The sequence below is a fragment of the Lemur catta genome, chromosome 19 (genome assembly GCF_020740605.2).
Source record: "Lemur catta isolate mLemCat1 chromosome 19, mLemCat1.pri, whole genome shotgun sequence".
NCBI classification, from domain to species: domain Eukaryota; kingdom Metazoa; phylum Chordata; class Mammalia; order Primates; family Lemuridae; genus Lemur; species Lemur catta.
Window position 1 is genome coordinate 31,786,253 of NC_059146.1, and position 17,472 is coordinate 31,803,724.

Genomic DNA, 17,472 nt, shown 5'->3' on the forward strand with positions numbered 1-17,472 from the left:
ACGGCCCAGCCCAGCTCTGCCACTGCCAGGAAAGGTCAGAACAGCCACGCAGGCAATACGGGAACCCCCTTATCACGGCCAGCCAGCTTAGAGATGCACAACCGCATCTTCTCACCTAGAAACCTGACATCCTACAGGGAGCAGCGTCGAGCCAGGGAGCACCTCAGCAGGCACCAGCCCCTTCCATGGGCCAGAACATACCCCCAGGGATCTAGGACAGTCCTTTGGGGGTGGGGCAGGGGACAGGGGTCAGAGGCCACAGTCAAGGATAGGACCTATGGATGAGAACATTTGATTCTGGTCTCTCATTCTTAGAGTCTCAAATCTAGATCTTCCTCATTCTCTTCAAATGAAATCAGTCAACAGGTCATCACAGCTCCTCTACTCGACCCCTGTGATCTTAGCCCAGACGCTTGGCCTCTCTTGTCTCAGTTAACCCATTTGAAAAATGGAGCTAAAACCAGCACTGGCACCAGAGGATACAGTGCTCAGGCCAGCACCTGGCACGGGGAGGAGTGCCACACCCACGTTAGTGTCAGCACTGACACAGTAAGCTGGCCTCATGCAGTGACCGATATCAAAACACAGTTGCCAATATTTAAAAATCATAGAATTTGTTTTTTTCTTTTTCTTAAATTACAGAATTTCACAGAAAAAAATCTGTGCTTTCTGCTCTCCTTGGACGGCGGAAAGATAGGACAGCTTGGAGCCTGTCGTGGTGCTGCGTGGTGGCCACCCCTCTATGGGGCACATGCTTTCCATTTCCCTCGCTCTCTTCCACCCCCAACAGCTCCAAAACCCCGGTGGTCACAGCCGTCATTTGTCCTCTCAAATCTTGCCCTGTGACAAGCTTATGTTCTGTCAGCACTTATTGGGCTGATGACATCTTGAAAAACCTCTACAGGGGGAAAGCAGCCTGAGCCCTCACATGTCCCACTCTCCGGGCTCCTCTCCCACAGCCACTGGGACCCTCCCCCAGCTGGCATCTTCAGTGACAGTTCAGCATTGGCACCATGTGGCTGGTGAAAGTGCCACTCTCTCCCAGAGTCGTATGAGTTTGCCTGTCTGCTCCGGAGGGCAAGTGCGCATGCCCGGCTGCTAGGCTCTCAGCACTTACCCTGATCTCAGCCCTTCTGGAAGCCCCTTCTCAGCTTTAGTTCCCAGGGACGGCTGGTTACTGGATTGCTACTCACATCCCTCATTCCCGATGGGCAGCCAGAGGTACCATGGTCAGGGCTCCTCCCTACCACCCTGAGAGCCCAAGCCGGAGCTGGGAGGTCTACACTAGACCCCACCAGGGCACACTTGCCTCAGATTTCCACTTCGGTCGCCTGAAGCCAAATGCTGGCCGTCAGGACTGACCTGCATGACTCGAACCCCGGCTTTCACGTCCATGGACGTCACATTCTCGCTCCCCCGGTCTGGAAAGTGTGACGTGTCCTGCAGGTGCTGGATGTCATTCTCCACATACACTACCTTCAGCAGGGTCTGCAGGAAGGAGAGGGCTGAGGTCAGTGCCGTGAGGATCTCAGAAGCACCTCTGAAGTTCTGTGCCTCTCCATTGCCAGTCTCCCTTTCTTCATCAGTAACACAACTCCAATTTTGAGCTAGGAATTTCACCAATCAGAACAATAACTATGTTTCCCCACCTCCCTTGCAGTTAGATGGGGGTATGTGAATAAATTCTGGGCATTGAGATGTAAAGCAAGCCAACACTCTTCTGCTGTCTTTTCTCCATCCTGCTGCCTGGAACTCGGATATTATAGCTGGAGCTCCAGCAGCCATAATGGGTCATGAGGACAACGGCCACTCCCTCAAATGACAGAGTAATGAGCTAGAAGGCCCTTGGGCTAGTTGCAGCTGCCAAAACAGCCTGGACTGGTTACCACCAGACTACTTCTATGAGTAAGAAAACCAAACTTTTATCTCTTGTATTGAGTTTTTCTATTGTGTGCAGCCAAATATAGCACGTATGTCACAGGTGCAGAAGAGAAGATAGTGGCATTGGGTTGGGGTGCGGAGAGTAATAAAGGGACACCTGTGGAGCACCTGCCACACAATCCTGCATCAAGGGCCCTTTTTGTTCCAGCCACACTGACCCCTTTCAGATTTTCCAACTCACCAAGCTCTTTCCCCGGTCAGCACGTCTGCCCAGGCTATTCCCTAAGTGTGGAACCCTCTCCCCACCCCCCCTTTACTCCTCCCAATCCTCCATATCTCAGCTTAGTTATCTCTTTTTCAGGAAGCCACTCCTGATATCCCAGACAAGATCACATGATACTGTTATATACCCTACTGGCACCCCACAATTTTCTTTCGTGGTGTTTATTGTACCTGTGATTATGCATGATTTATATGGCTATCAGTTCACTGCCTGCCTCCCCACACTAGCCTGTGTGTGCCACAAGGGCAAGAGAAGGGTCTGTCTTAGTCATTGCTGTGTCCCTAGCATGTAGCAAATCACCTAGCACAGACCTTAATAAGTACCTGCAGAATAAATGAACGCATGATTCAGGTTTGAGCTCCCCAGAGAAGCTCCCTCGCTGACCTAGCAACACTAACCAAAATTTCTCCAGCAAACTTTCCTCCCCAGCCTCCCGTCATGGCTCTCTCCAGGGTTCTGCCAGCGCCCCTACCTGAGGCCTCACTGCGTGGCAGCTAGTCAGACGGGGGAAGCCCCTGCCTGGCTGGGCCCAGCAGGTGCTCTTCCAGGGAGTTCTGACTCAAGACTTAGGGAGCAATTTCATCTCTGTTGGGTGTGTCAGGCTGCCAGGAGGGACTGTGTCCACACACACCTGGAGAGCAGGAGCTGACTGGCAGAGAATTAGAGAAGACAGACCATGTCACCTCAGAAAGAAAGAGAGGGGGAGAGAGAAACAAAAGGAAGAGACACGGAGAGTGGGCCCCTCGGCTCCTGATTCTTGCCCCTAGTGAAGCCTAACATCTAGGTTCTGCAAGACTCCCTCCTGACCCTGAATCCTAGCTTAAAGCACATCTTTGTTCCTCCTGACAGATGGTTCACAATGAAGCCACTCACATTGCTGAAGATGTTTTTCTTCCAGTGAGAATCAGGGCTGCTATCCATGTTCCAGAAGCGGATGGTGTTGTCTGAGGAACAAGTCAGAAAAGATCCTGATGGCAAACAAGCTCTCTGATCTTCGAACTCAGGATATACCTACAGTTCCCAGAGAAGAAGGCAAAGGGTGATTCATTATAACCGCCTCAGTGACAGCACTATGATATAGTGTTGCATTTTGGTGTGAGAAAAAAGTTAAGTTAAGATAAACAGTGCAACACCATCTATGTTAAAAATAAACAAGAAAAAAAAATGACACAAAATACTATCATATATTGTCCACATCCCACCGTCAGCCTAGGCCTTAAAACATCCCCACAATTAAATTTTCAAGGAAAATGAGCAGCTCAGTCAAAAATCACTAAGTACAAAAGGAGACAAGATACCATGAGCAAGAAGCAGTAGAAACGAGAGAGTCTAGCAAGACTTCAAATATTGGACTTATCAGACAGAATATAAAGTACCTATGTTCCATATATGTAAAGAAATAAAAGATAACTTTGACAAGATTACAAGTGTACACTCAACCAAAAATTATAAAGATTAAACAAGCAGAGCTGAAAAAGAACAAAATAGAACTAATTTCAGAAATAAAAAATAAAACATATTAACAACCAAAGATGAAATACAGTTAAAAAGAAAATTAAGTAAATTAGAAGACAGAATGAAAGACATTATTTAGAAGGAAGCTCAGAGGGACAAAGACACAACATATAAAGAGATTTCAAAATATGGAAGGTTGGGTTCTAGGAAGATGATGATAGCAGTAGCATAGATTTTTTAATCTCCCAAAATTCCCATACAAAATCAACCAGATAACAAAAGCAAAACCCCAGAAATGACATTTATAGCAAAACTACGTGACAAAATATCCCCATAACCCCCAAAGTACAAGCAGGTAGGGACAAACCACTGCCAGTCATGTTATCAGCACGTTATGTGGGAGAAAGAAGTAATGTGGGATTTGACAGACCCAAGAACAGGACAACACCAAAGTATCCGACAGGTATTCACTGGGCCAAACTGAACTGCAGCTGAAACTGGGGGGGGTTACCCACTCCAGTAGAGTTGAGTACAAGTTTCCAAGTTTACTTTCCCACCCAAATGTGAGCTCCATAAGGGCAGGAGTTTTTGTCTGTTTCCTTCTCAACTGTGTCCAGCACTGAGAACAGGGCCTAACACATAGCAGGGGTCAATGAGTATCTTTAGAAAAAATTACTGAACAGGTTAGAAATTACTGAAACCCTGTGGAAGCTTCCTCCACCTGAACCCCCAAGTGGAGGCTGAGCAGCGGCAGAGGAGAGGGGGGCTCACCTCCACGTTCCAGACATAGGAGCTGTGGAAGAGGTCCGACCACATCTTGCCCACTTTGTTGATGTCCTTGACGTCCCAGATGTAGATGCTGTGGTCCTTATACACGCAGGACAGCCACTGGTGGATGGGGTCGAAGGTCAGCGCCACTGTATCTGGGTAGACTGCTTCTGCCGTCTTGTGGAAGAGAAAGCTAACAAGGCCACATGGGTCATCAATCACCATCAATGTCACTGTGAGTACTGATGGCCATCTCTAGTGACAGTGGAGCTGCCTACTGCTTGGCAGTGCCATCCCTCATGGTATTTGTGGCCCTCCATCTCTCCTATTCCAATTCCACTTCTCCTTCTTCCATCTTCCTTTGCTTTGCTTCTAATATAGAGGTTGAAAACTGGAAGCTTCTGCTTGGCTCTGAGAACATTTGAGTTTCTGACTCCTGTTAACATTTTTCTCCCCTCAGTACAGATAATCCAAGCTCCTGTCCTCTCTCTCTGAGCATGGAAGGATAATGGGCATGTACCTCAGGCCTCCTCTCTCCTTGGCCTCCACATGATCACAAGCCCCTGTGTAAGGAGGCTGGGGAGTTGTCTCCTGGCCTGGGGCCTCCCTACAAAGGCTATAGTTTACTGAGCACTTACTTTGTGCCAGGACGAGAGTTTTAGCTGCAATGAATTCTCACAACTACCATGAGAAGTAGGTACTATATTTTACAGATGAGAAAACTGAGTCATAGGGAGGTATGGTGACCTGCCTGTGGCCACACAGCACACAACAGAAGGTGGCAGAGCTAGGCAGCCTGGCTACTGCAACACACCACCACCTGTGGGTTGCACACCCATCCTCTTTCCTTTGTGACACCCAGTCGCCCTGTTCAGACTCTCTTGGAAAAAGCACCCAGGAATTGGTGTCCAGTAATCTACAGAGAGGCAGCCCCAGGCACCCAACACACCCTGGTTAGGTAGCCTCCCTCTCCATAAAACAGACTTACAGCAACAGGGAAGAGAAGCCACAGCTTAGCCCTTCCATCCACTCTTGACACGATAGCCAAGGGATCTAATATGCAAGGGCTGGTCATTTAACTCCAATACCTGAAACCCCCAGTGGCTGCTCACTGACCTCAGACTAGACTACAGGCTCCTCCTGCTGGCCTCGTCTCCTACTGTCTTCCCCCGGCACACTGGGCTCAGGCCACAGCCCCTTGCTATCCCTGCAACATGACAAGCCCAGTCATGTTAAGGCCTTTACACTCGCTGTTGGGACCATGCTCTCCACACAGCTGGCTCCTTCTCACCAGACACCCGATAACACAGCCCACCCCCAGCACGCTTATTCCCGAGCCCTGCTTTGTTGCACCAAAGCATTCACGACTATCTGAAATTATCTTGTTTGTGTGCTTATTTATCATCAAGGCCTCTCACTAGACCACAGACTTTATGGTGACAGAGATTTTGCTGCCTCATGATAGCTGTAACCTGCTTCCAGCCCAGGGCTGGCACTCAGTAGCTGCTTAATAAGTGTCAGCAACATGGATGAAACATTTCACAATATTCACGCCTGCTCTGAGCTTTTCTCCTTCTCAGCACTTAGCACTATCTGAAATTATTGTTTATTCCTTTATTTGCTCACTGACTCTTTCTTCCCCAGCCCAGCCTCACCTCTTACCCTGGAGCTTGCCTCAGGAAGGCAGGGAATTTTCTGCTTTGTTCACTACAGGGATACCCAGGGCTGACAGTAATCACTAGTATTTGTAGGATGGACAGACAGACAGATCTGGAAGCACAGATGGATACTAGTGGACAGGCTCTGGGTGGGCACCACCCCCTCCCCCCGGCCAAGCAGTACCTGGGCTCCAGGCCCTGTGCCACGTCTACCCCAAGGTAGTGCGGCTTGGGCAGGTTGGCAAGGTAGTGCAGGCTGTGGGCCTGGAAGATGCGGACTATCCCGTCTGTGCAGCCACAGAAGATGAGCTCCTGGCTGACACAGAGGCAGGAAGACAGGGAGACCTGTGGGAGCAAATGGGACCCAAGTGGATTTGCTGCTTCATGTGGCCTGGCCCAGGGACACAGGGACTAACAGAGCAGCCTTGGGCCTCCAGAGATGACTTATAGTTCCTTGGGTCTGAGATGCCCATTTTAGCATATTTTAAGATTTTTGAAATCAGGATATAGTATATAGCCATTACTGAAGGACACATGCCAGCAGGCAGACTAAGGCATGAACTGGGACACAGCTGTCATTGCTGTCCATAGAGAAATGCAGCTGTGTATGGAAAACATGTGTTCGGTAGACTGTAATTTCAGATAGGTTACTTGCAGTAACAGGGTTGAATTTTGGGCTTAAATTTTATTCCCTATTGCTTAAAAACAACTTCATAAAAATTATACTCTAAAGCAGCATAGAAAACAGTTATAGTAAAGGATGGACTGTCCGTCCTACCAGGAAGTGACAGACCTCTAGACACAGAGTAAAGGAGTTTTTCCAAACCTACAAGAACTTGATTTATAAGTCATTTAGTGCTCAGGCACAAAACATCTATTTGTTGAAAGTTTTTTACCTGCTTAATGGCTGCTTAAATTCTAGCAAGAGGGTTAAAATAAGAGAAAAACAAAACAATGTTGAACCAACTAGGAAAGACAGATTACACTTGGAATTCTTCCACATGCCATTAACCCTAAAGGGGCTTTAAGCCTCTGGAAGTGAGTCATAAGAGCAGACTAGGAACGGGAGAGAAAAGCACCAATGTTCCTGCCGACAGCCAAACAGGCAAACCATCTCAGAATGGGGAAACAGCTTAGAGTCAAACCTTCAGATACTGAAGGAAAGAAGCTCTGCAATTTCTTGATACATCATCCTTTAGTTTAAAATTTTACATATTTTGTGTAGTCTTTTTTGACTGAAAAATTATTAAGTCAATGGTACCTTAGATTAAAAAAAAAAAAAATGCAGTCCTTCCACCAGCCAAGAGTGCTTAATGCAGAGAAATGTGAACCGGATCAAACAGCGATGGGAAAGCGACTGTAACCTTGACCGAATCTCAGAGTGTCAGGCAGTGTGCTAATCGTCTTATATAAATTATCTCGTATGACTTCCTTATCTACTCTGGGAAGAAGGCAGCAGCATTCCCACTTTACAGATGTGGAACCTGAGGCTCAGGGATGGGGAGGCATCCACCAAGGGTCACAGGTCACGGGGAAGAGCGTCTCCCCTGCTGGCAGCAGAGAGGGAGGTGGGTACCTTCAGGTTGATCCACTTCTCCAGCACCCTCTTCTCGTTGAACTGGCAGAGCAGGCCCGAGTAGGACACGCAGAAGGTACTGCCTGCCATCCGGCCCCGGCCACAGGCCACACCACAGAAGATGTTGTTGTGCAGCTCACCCAAGATGCCTGAACGCCCTACGAGGGGCACCGTGCCCGTTACCTGGAGGCATGGCAGAGCACAGTGAGACACTGCCTAGGCTCCAGCAGGGCCACGATGGGCCAGAGGATATGACACAGCTAAACAGGAGAACTCTAAGAAACTCTTCCACGTGGGCAGAGGGGCTGGAGGGCAGTGGTCCAAGAATGAGGTCTAGCCCCAGGGTCAGGGGGGTTCCCAGCAGGGCCTGCCAGTCAGCACCTACAGAGTAGGCCCAGAAGCAGAATCTGTGCCCCCCAGAGGCCAGTTGACCTCTAAGACCACCACCCCCAAGAAATAGAAGCCCCCGCTGCTGCTAATGGGGACTCTCTTGGGGCCTGGCAAGGGTAGTGGGGACAGAAACTCACCTTTGTTTCAGTGGAGACTTCTAAGAACCAGAACCTCACATGCCGGTTCCCAACAGTGACAAAATAGCTGCTGTCCTCTGAAAAGGAGAGCGCGATGACTCTACATGATACCTTGTTGGAGGCCACCACGATGTCTTTCTGGAAGAATCAGTGCCGAAAAGATCATACCAGCACCCCTCCCACTGGACTACTTGTGCCTCCGCCCTGTGCCCCAGGTCTCCCAGCTCATCCTCCTCCAAGTCTGTTTTCTGTGGCCCCTCCAGGGAGCTGCTTTGTGGGGAAACCTACGTGTAGCACTCTGGTCATTCCTAGTCTACAGAGGAGGAGACCGAGGCTTGGAAAAGTCCTCATGGGATACTATGTTCCTGAGCTGTCTCCATGGAATCCCCTCAACAGCCCCAGAAGGGAGGTTGCTTCTCCCCCACCTGCCAGGCTCAGATTGGGGGATGTCATGTGCTCAAGGTCACACAGTAGGTTACAGGCAGAGCCAGGACTTGGTACCCACTGCTGCTGACTCCAAGTCCTCTCCCAGCTATTCAAAAGTCCAGCCTACCAGTGCATATCAACTCACTAAAGTCTCACAACTCACAAGGGAGATACTATTATATCCAATTAACAGATGAGGAAATAGACTCACAGAGAAATTAAGTCACTTGCCTAAGGTCACAACTAGTCAATGTAAAAATAATTATAATAGTTCCACTAGCTGAGAGCCTGTCATGTGCCCTACACTAAGGGATCAGCATGTAGTAGGTGCTCAGTAAACATTTGCTGGGTGAATGGGCACTTTACCAAGTTATCTCAGTTCTCCCAATGCCCAAGACTCAGGATGCTCTGGCAACTGGCTGCCTGCCAGCCCGCGTGCCTGCCCGCCAGCTCTCACCTTCCAGTCCCAGACGTTCAGTACCATGTCATGCTGGTAGCCCATGGATACAATGTGCTTCATATTGGGTGAGAAGGCCACGCAGGCCACACCATACTTGTGGCCCAGCATCTCCGCCACCTGACTTTTCTCCTCCACGTCCCAGATGCGCACGGCAGGTCTGTGCCCATTCTGGAGAAGATAGGGCCATTACTGCTGCTGGGCTCCATACCAGGCAAGGCTAGAGCGGCTGTCAGGGGTGAAGTTGGTATTGCCACAGGGTATACGCAAAAGCCACTTCCCCCATCTGCCAAGGGGCTTTTCTGCCCCAGGAAGGAGCTATTCCAGGGACTGGACTCCCAGGCCTGTTGGGAGCAGAAGGAATGGCTCCAAGACCCCCCCACCAAGTGCTCAACTGTGATTGTGACTCACCTCCCCGGTCACTATGTACTTCCCATCAGGGGAGAAGGCCACAGCACTCAGAGACTTCCTGGGGACAAGGAAAGCAGTTGATCACTGGTTCCATGGAGGGTGGTAGCCAGACCCCGGCCTGGATGCACTCATAGCACTCTGCCCACTCCTGGATCCCAAGCCTTGGAACAGGCCAAGAGGGGTGAGCTCGAGCAGCTCCCACAGAGCCCAGCACAGCACACAGAAAATGGGGGCAAAAGCAAAGGCCACTTCCACCCTCAAACATCAAACCCCAAATGGGGTGGACACTGTTCAGAGACCCTGCTTTCTTCCCCCCTCTGCAGAGGTGGGCACCCTAAGACCCCACCCACCCTGCAACCCTAAGAAATACAGACGCAGGAAATGGCACAGACCTGGCCTAACTAAAAGGGTGGTGCTGATGGGAGGGCCCTGGCAGGCATCGCGCAAGACAGCATGAGGCATGTGCTCCACTGCTGAACACTCAAGGTGTTCTGCAAAACCTACAAACAACCAAAATGCTTCCCTGTGATACTCCTAGCTAGCCTGCACAAGGACTGAATGACCTCATTCGCACATTTCTGGCAGCAAGATTCACCATTCCCAGATGGTATAGTTTTTTTCCTCTCCCCTCTTTTAATCCTGTTTTTTCCTTTGTTCCTTAACAGTCTAGTAATTGTTGCCATCATGAGTTAGTAAACTGGCATGTAGATAACTAAGTAAATGCCTCTGAGTGAGACCTTGACAACCTCGTGGAATATTTATTATCATCAAGTCAACCCGCTGGTGGCGTTCCCATCGCTACTTTCACTACTTAAAGCAGCAGGGCGCGCTGCCTACCCAATATCCACTTGCCCCCTCCTTCCTCACTGACATAAGCCCAATTTTAATTGGGATGGCAATGTGCCCAGCTACAGTACATTTCTCACTTTTCTTGCAGTGACACAGGTATAGCTACATGACTTAGGCTAGCCAATGACCGGTAAACTGATGCACTGCATGGGACTTTCAGAAATAGTCCTCAAAGGGAAACCTTTGCCCTGTCCCCCTCCTGACACAAGGACATGACAGTCAGAATTCCATCTTGAGCCAAGAAGTGACCTCAAGAACAGAAGCCTTACAATAAGTGTGGTGGAACAGAAAGACAGAAGGAGTGGGGGCCCTGGTTCTCAGAGACACCAGCCCCCTGGGCGGCCCACCTCCACACTTCTCACACACTGAAAGAGTATGCCCTTTGTTTTAAGCCATGCTTGTTGTGGGGCTTCTGTTGTCTGTAGCCACCCCTAACCTGTGCCTCGCCTCTGGCAAATGCAATATAGGCATCACTGCATTGAGTCCTCATGCATGCTCTGTGGAGTCAGGACTCTCGTTGGCCAATTTTGCAAATGAGGAGACCTCAGCACAGGGAAGTCCCCTGCCCGAGGTTACCAAACCAGACAGGACAGACCCTGACCTCTAGGCCAGTAGTTCTCAGTGCTGGCTGCACATCAGAATTCCCTGGGGAGCTTTTGAAAAACATCAAAGCCTTGCTAAGACTAGCTGAGTGAAAGTTTGGTGAGGAAGAGGATAATATTTGCACGCTCTCAGAGAAGATACTCGCTAATCACAAAGGGGAAAAGTGAGGTTTTGAAGCGGAGAAACCCAGCAGATATGACCTCAACCAAGTGCTCCAAGTAAACAGCACAGTCATGGGGACCTGCTGGTAGGACGCACCAAGAGCACAGCATTCCTTCTAAGGTGCTCCTGCCAGACATGCAGAACTGAAGCTGTCCCTGAGGAAACACCAGACAAACCCAAATGCTGGGACAGTCTATAAAACCTACTCTGTAATCCTCAAGGGATTATGAAAGGTCGTGGAAGTCAAGAAAAGACAGAGGAGCTGCTGGAGGCACTAAAGGGACAACTACATGCAATATGTGATTCTGGACAGAATCCTTCGGCTATAAAGGACATTCTTGGGACAAATGGTAATACCTGAATGGTGTCATCTGAAGAGTAGATGATAGTGATACAACAATTTTAACTTCCTGATTTTGTTGGGTGAATTACAGTTTTGAAGGTTTATGTCATAATTTTTTTTTGTAGGAAATACACATTGAAGTATTTAGAGACACAGGAGCATCATGTCTGCAACTTACTCTCAAATAGTTCAGAAAAAAATTACTATGTATATAGACAAAGGATGCTAAAGCAAATGTGGTAAAATGTTATAATTTAGAAAATATGGGTGAAAGATACATAGGTGCTCTTTGTCCTAGTCTTGTAAGTCTGCAATTATTTTAGTATGAAAACTTTAAAAATTGCCAATGCCCAGGTCTCACCCCAGCTGATTCAAGCCTTCTCTAGGGTGAGGCCCAGGGATCAGGTGACTGATAGGAGATGAGGGTGAAAACCCCCATCCTGGCCACACCACCTCCTCAAACAGACCCACTGGTGCTGAGACTGGACACCTCCATGCCATTCACTCCAGATCAGGGTCATCCACTCCACTGCCTACAGGCATTAGGGAAGCAACACAGATGACAGGAACTGAGGTCTGACAAAAGCCCCTAAGCTCCAGCCCATCACTGCAACAGCAGAATGTGGGCCCCAGAGGCCAAAATTTCTCACTTTTCCAAAATGAGACAGACATTTGGAATTTTGTGTAAAAAAACTTTAAATGTTACCAACTAATTCCAATCTTTAAAACACACTATTACCATATCCCCAGGGTGACACAGTGAACAATCCGTCCCAAGGTAGAAGGTATCAACCTCAGCCCACTCAGGGGGCCAATAAATTACTGGCCATTTCCCCAGTAACCTCGCAGCTGAAGGGATCTTTCTAAAACCTGAATCACATTCACTCATTCATTCATTCAGGAAATAGCAAGTGCCATCAATGTGCCAGACACTGCTCTCAAGTGCTAGGGACAGAAATGAACTGAGAGAAAAAGTCCCTGCCCTCAGAGAGCTAACACCACAGAAGGGAGACAGACGGTGAGGAAATGAGATAGCATATCATTTAAAGGAGTAGACTTTATGGAGAAAAGCAAAGCAGGGAAGGGAGACAGAGCATGCTCGTGGGCTGGGGTGTGGAAAGCACATTCCTGGCTTGTAAATGCCCAAGTGGCTTGTCTTTGTACTCAGTATGCTATCCAACCTCTCCCCAAGGCCCATGTGATATGGTTTCTGCCCATTCCAGCCTCATGTCCCCTCACCTGTTCCCCTATTCCTGGCACTCAGATCCTTGGCTGCTCCTAAACCACCTGAGATTCTGAACCACTGCAGGGCCTTCGCTCCTGCTCTCCCCACTGCCTGGAGTGCCCTCTGTGCACCTTCTCACATGTCACCCTCTCACTTCCTTCAGGTCTCAGAGTCGGGGAGGCCTTCCCTGAGCCCTCTGACAGGGCTCTCCCCCATTCTCTGCCCATGACCTGCCACCATTCCCCTACAGCACTGACCATGATCAGCTAGTAATCTGCTGACCAGTTTACTATCTGTCTCTCCCTCTGGGCTGTCAGCTCTAGACAGCAGAGATTCTCATCTCTTCTGTTCAGTGCTATGTCCCCAGCACCTGGAACAGCACCTAGCACAGAGCAGACACTTGGTGAATGTCGCTAAACCAATCGGTGGGTGAGTAAGTGAGTAACCTACCCATGAGTACCTCCTGGCATGTGGGGAAAGGGGGTGTGCCAAGACCCTGGTCCCACCCCTACCCCATGCCCAGGCCCCAGCCTACCTGGCGGTATTAAAGATGTGCTGCTGCTTGTTCTCATTGGGGTTCAAAATCACCACCACACAGCTGGGGAGAAACAGGAAAATGTGCCTCAGCTGGAGGGAGCATTGGGATCCAGAGATGATTTTATCCCCAACTGAAAAGCCCACATATAAACAAGCCCCCTCTGAACAGAAGATTCTCTCTGGTCTCCGCCTCCTCCAGGTGTTTATGCTGAGAACTCTGCAGCCCTTAACATTATTAATATGCTCTTAAACACAAACCAACACTTTCTCTGTAGTAACTATCCTGTTAAGCCCTAGGCTAATAAAGACCTTCTGTGCACAACCTCTTTAAATCCTCACAACTGCCCGGTGAGGTCAGGGCTCTTTAGGCCCATTTTATAGGTGAGGAAACTGAAAGAGGGGAATCCCTTTGCACAGTGTCATGTTACATCAGTATTTGTGGAATAAACAGCTGCAGGGTTCCCTTCAGTCCTCTCAACTGCCCAAGCAGAGGATATCACCAGTTCTGTTTTATAGAGGAAGAAGCAGAGGCTGAGAGAGCGGCACACATGGGAGAGCTGGGACACAAATACAGGTTACACCACCCACCTGTACTCACAATTAAGGCTTTCACAGCACTCAGTGCATCCCAGAGACTATTCTAGACACAGATGGGCCTGTGGAATCCTCTCCAGAGCCCTCAGAGGTGGGTAGCATTATCCACATTCTACAGACAGAAGAGCCAAGGCCGGGAGAAACTCACAGGCTCCAAATTCCCCAGCAATGATTAAATCCAAGGACTGCTCATTTGCTTACCCTGCCAGGTAGGCCACATGGCCTGTGCCAGGGTCACAGGTTAGGCCACTGCTGTTCTGGGCTGTGATGCCAAGCACCTTCTTGAGTGACACCTGCAAAGAAAAGGCCCAAGTCAGAAGCACCTGCCCCAGCAAGCCCCACATAGCATAGCCACCTCAGCCACCCATTCAGTTCCTACTGCATTCAGCACACACTCATTGAGCTTCTGTAGTCAAGCTACCTACCAGCAGCTAACATTTGTTTTTCTCAACATTTCTTTGACAAACACATGGTGCTAGGTGAAGGGCAGAGTGGTGTGGAAGACAAAAAACTCCCTTCCCTCCTGGAGCTCACATTCTGCTGGTGATGGGGATGGAGGACATAGAAAGAGAGCAGAACTAACATGTAAAATAGATGTCAGATGATGATAGGCGCCATAGAGAAAAATAAAGCAGGGAAGGAGACTGCGAGTGCGGGGGAAGGGGAAGAGTGACGCAGTGAGAAGGTGATCTGTGAATAAGTTTCTAAGGACTTTTATATGGACGAAAGACTTGAATCCTTTCAACAAGCCAAGGAAGAAGGCTCTATTATCACCCCTATTTTACAGATGAGGACACTGACGCCCAAGATCCTACACCTGGGAGTGGGAAGGTTGGGCTACAAACCCAGGCTCCAAAGCCAGCACTTTGGGCCCTGCAGGGGAAGCATGGTAGTGAGCAAAAGGAGACACTGTTCCCTCATCAAATTCATAGTCCAGAGGTTCTAGAGGTTTCAACACTTAAAGAAACAAGTGAATGATCACATTTAAAATTTAAACAGTTCTCAAAGCAAAATACGTTAAAGTGGCCAGACCCCACCATGGTTGATTCAACAATTTATATCAAGTATGGACTAACAGAATTGTATTATTTTCATATCTTGAATAGTTTCTAATTATTATAGACTAACCTATTCTCCTTGGCCTCAGAATTGAAAGGCAAACATGGATAATAATAGCTAACGTTTATTGAGCATTTACCAGAAGCCAGGTACTGTTCAAGTACCTATAACCATATTACCTTACTTAATGCTCACAATAACCCTATAATATAGTCACTATCATCATCATCACCCACATCTTACAGATGAGGAATGAGAGGCCCAGACGAGTTACCCACCCAGGAAGGAGCCAGGACTCTAACCCAGACAACCAAGCAATGGCTCTCATGTTGTTTTATCTGTTGAGCAGCATTACTAGGCATTAGTAGAACTGGTCATTTTTAGACTATGTCTTTTGCAAGCCAGATGGACTCTGTGTTGCCAAACAAGAAACATAAATAAATGACATTATGCAACATACACAATAACAGTATTCGTTGAGTACTTGCAATGTGCCAGGTGTTGTTCTAAGTGATTAAGCTATGTGAGTTCATTTAATCCTTACAAATACCCTATGAGGGATGTCTACATCATTCCCATTTTACAGGTGAGGAATCCGAGGCACACAAAAGTTCATAACTTACTAGGAAGAACAGGATTAAGGTTTAAGCTTAGGCAGTCTAGGTCCAACCAGACTGTCCAGGAGTCTGTGCTCTTAACTACCTTGCTATATTATACTGCCTCTCTGAATTTCCTGTAGTTATTCTCCTACATACATAGTTTAAGAGCTCATGAGGCACTTTCAGGAACACACAAGACAAGGGCTATGAAGTATAAGGGCACTGGGTGAGAGAAGAAGATGGGTGTCTGCTTTGGAGTGGGGTTCAAGAAGTCCTTTCAAGCCGGGCCCAGTGGCTCACGCCTGTAATCCTAGACTCTGGGAGGCTGAGGCAGATGGATCGCTCGAGGTCAGGAGTTCGAGACCAGCCTGAGCAAAAGCGAGACCCTGTCTCTACTAAAAATAGAAAGAAATTAGCTGGCCAACTAAAAATATATATAGAAAAAATTAGCTGGGCATGGTGGTGCATGCCTGTAGTCCCAGCTACTCAGGAGGCTGAGGCAGGAGGATCGCTTAAGCCCAGGAGTTTGAGGTTGCTGTGAGCTAGGCTGATGGCACGGCACTCACTCTAGCCCGGGCAACAAAGCGAGCCTCTATCTCAAAAAAAAAAAAAAAAACCTTTCAGGGTAGAGTTACTCAGGCTGAGACACCGAGGGATGCAGGAGCCAGCCAGGTAGACTGTAGCAAAAAGCCCCGGCAGAGGACTCAAAGCCGGAAGCAAAAAAGAACTTGGAGTCTCAGGAAAACAGAAAGCAGGCCACTGTGACCGAACCTCGGTGAGAGGGAGGAACATGGGAGGTACAGCCAGAGGGATAGGCAGGGGTCACTTAAAGCCCTGCAGCCAGAAGTGGCTGAAGGAATCAGAGCGCAGCAGGAAGGAAACCACGGAACAGGAACAAAGATCCACTAGCAGCTACCATGTATCCACCCTCTGTCTGGACTCTGTGCCAAAATGGTCACAGTCACAATTTCATCTCCCTGCAGCAACACGATGTTACTGTTACATTCATTTTACAAAAAGAGACTTTGTGCCTAGAGAGTTGCTGAACCATTTTTTAGATTGCTGCCGCACTAATAAAATTCCTTCTACCCACTCTAAAATCATTTCCTTCTGTGTTTCTGTGTCTCAGGATTTAGGGAATTAAAATTGTTCTGTATGCCCTCCTCCCCAGGCTGCTGAGATTTTACAAATAATTTCTCACATCCTCTCCACAGTTCTGAGTGGTAATATGGACTAAGAATCTCACGTTGGTGAGGAAAGAGGACAGAGAAGGCAGGGCGTGTAAGGCCGGACAGAGCCGAGGAAGAGCTGGGACAGACAGCACTCTGGACTGAACCCAGGTAGGGACCTTAAAGACCCAGCGGGGGCCAGGTCGACAAAAGTGAAAGGGCGCAGAGAGATGTCTAAAGGCTACCGAACCGGGCTTAAGATACAGCGAGCCTACGCTGTGATTTGCAGAAGCTTCCGGAGAAGCGGGAAGCAGGGAAGAACCCGGGGAAAGCTCCAATGCTGAGGGTGGGGCAGGGAATGATCCGCAGGACTGAAGGGAGGAGACGGGAAGTGGGAGGAGCGTCGACCGAGTGGGCGGGGCTTAGGAGATGAGCCGGAGCCGTGGAGCAAGCTGAGGGGAAGAGCCGGGGACCGGTAGGCAGAGCCAAAGATTTTCAGACGGGACCGGAGGCGGGCCAGGGACGCCTGGAACCGGAGTAGGCATGGCGAGCAGCTCCTCACCCTGTTGTGCACCGTGTCCTCGGGCGCCGCCGGGAGTCGCGTCCGCCGCCGGAGGCAGAGCGGCGGGGCGGGGGGCGGGGAGGACTGGCCCCTCCGCGCTGCAACTCCCGCCGTGACAGAAGAAAGCTTCTCAACCGCATCGGTCCGCGCATAGCCCCCGGGCTCTAGGGCCGCCATCGCCGCGCCGAAGCCGGGCGGCCGTTACACTCCTTAACAGCCGCCGCCACTCGAATAGCGAACAGCCGCGGGAAAGCCGGCGCCGCCGCCCATTGGACGCGGCGGGCCGCCGGCCTGGCCAATCCCAAGGCTGCCGGGCGGTGCTTACGAC

The 17,472-nt window shown here is 49.3% G+C and overlaps 1 protein-coding gene across 1 annotated transcript in view; it reads right to left on the minus strand.

Moving 5' to 3' along the window:
- WDR62 (WD repeat domain 62) overlaps positions 1 to 17,396 on the minus strand; it is a 34,181-nt gene extending 16,785 nt beyond the window's left edge. Inside the window, exons 1-11 of the mRNA XM_045532249.1 lie at positions 17,145 to 17,396; positions 13,957 to 14,048; positions 13,160 to 13,222; positions 9,443 to 9,500; positions 9,032 to 9,202; positions 8,149 to 8,286; positions 7,622 to 7,804; positions 6,230 to 6,390; positions 4,391 to 4,580; positions 3,038 to 3,175; positions 1,310 to 1,488 (exon numbers count right to left, since the gene is read on the minus strand). Of these exons, the coding sequence (XP_045388205.1) occupies positions 1,310 to 1,488; positions 3,038 to 3,175; positions 4,391 to 4,580; positions 6,230 to 6,390; positions 7,622 to 7,804; positions 8,149 to 8,286; positions 9,032 to 9,202; positions 9,443 to 9,500; positions 13,160 to 13,222; positions 13,957 to 14,048; positions 17,145 to 17,321 (1,550 nt within the window). The 5' untranslated portion in view covers positions 17,322 to 17,396. The remainder of the gene's footprint in view (positions 1 to 1,309; positions 1,489 to 3,037; positions 3,176 to 4,390; positions 4,581 to 6,229; positions 6,391 to 7,621; positions 7,805 to 8,148; positions 8,287 to 9,031; positions 9,203 to 9,442; positions 9,501 to 13,159; positions 13,223 to 13,956; positions 14,049 to 17,144) is intronic.
- Positions 17,397 to 17,472: the final 76 nt, after the last annotated feature.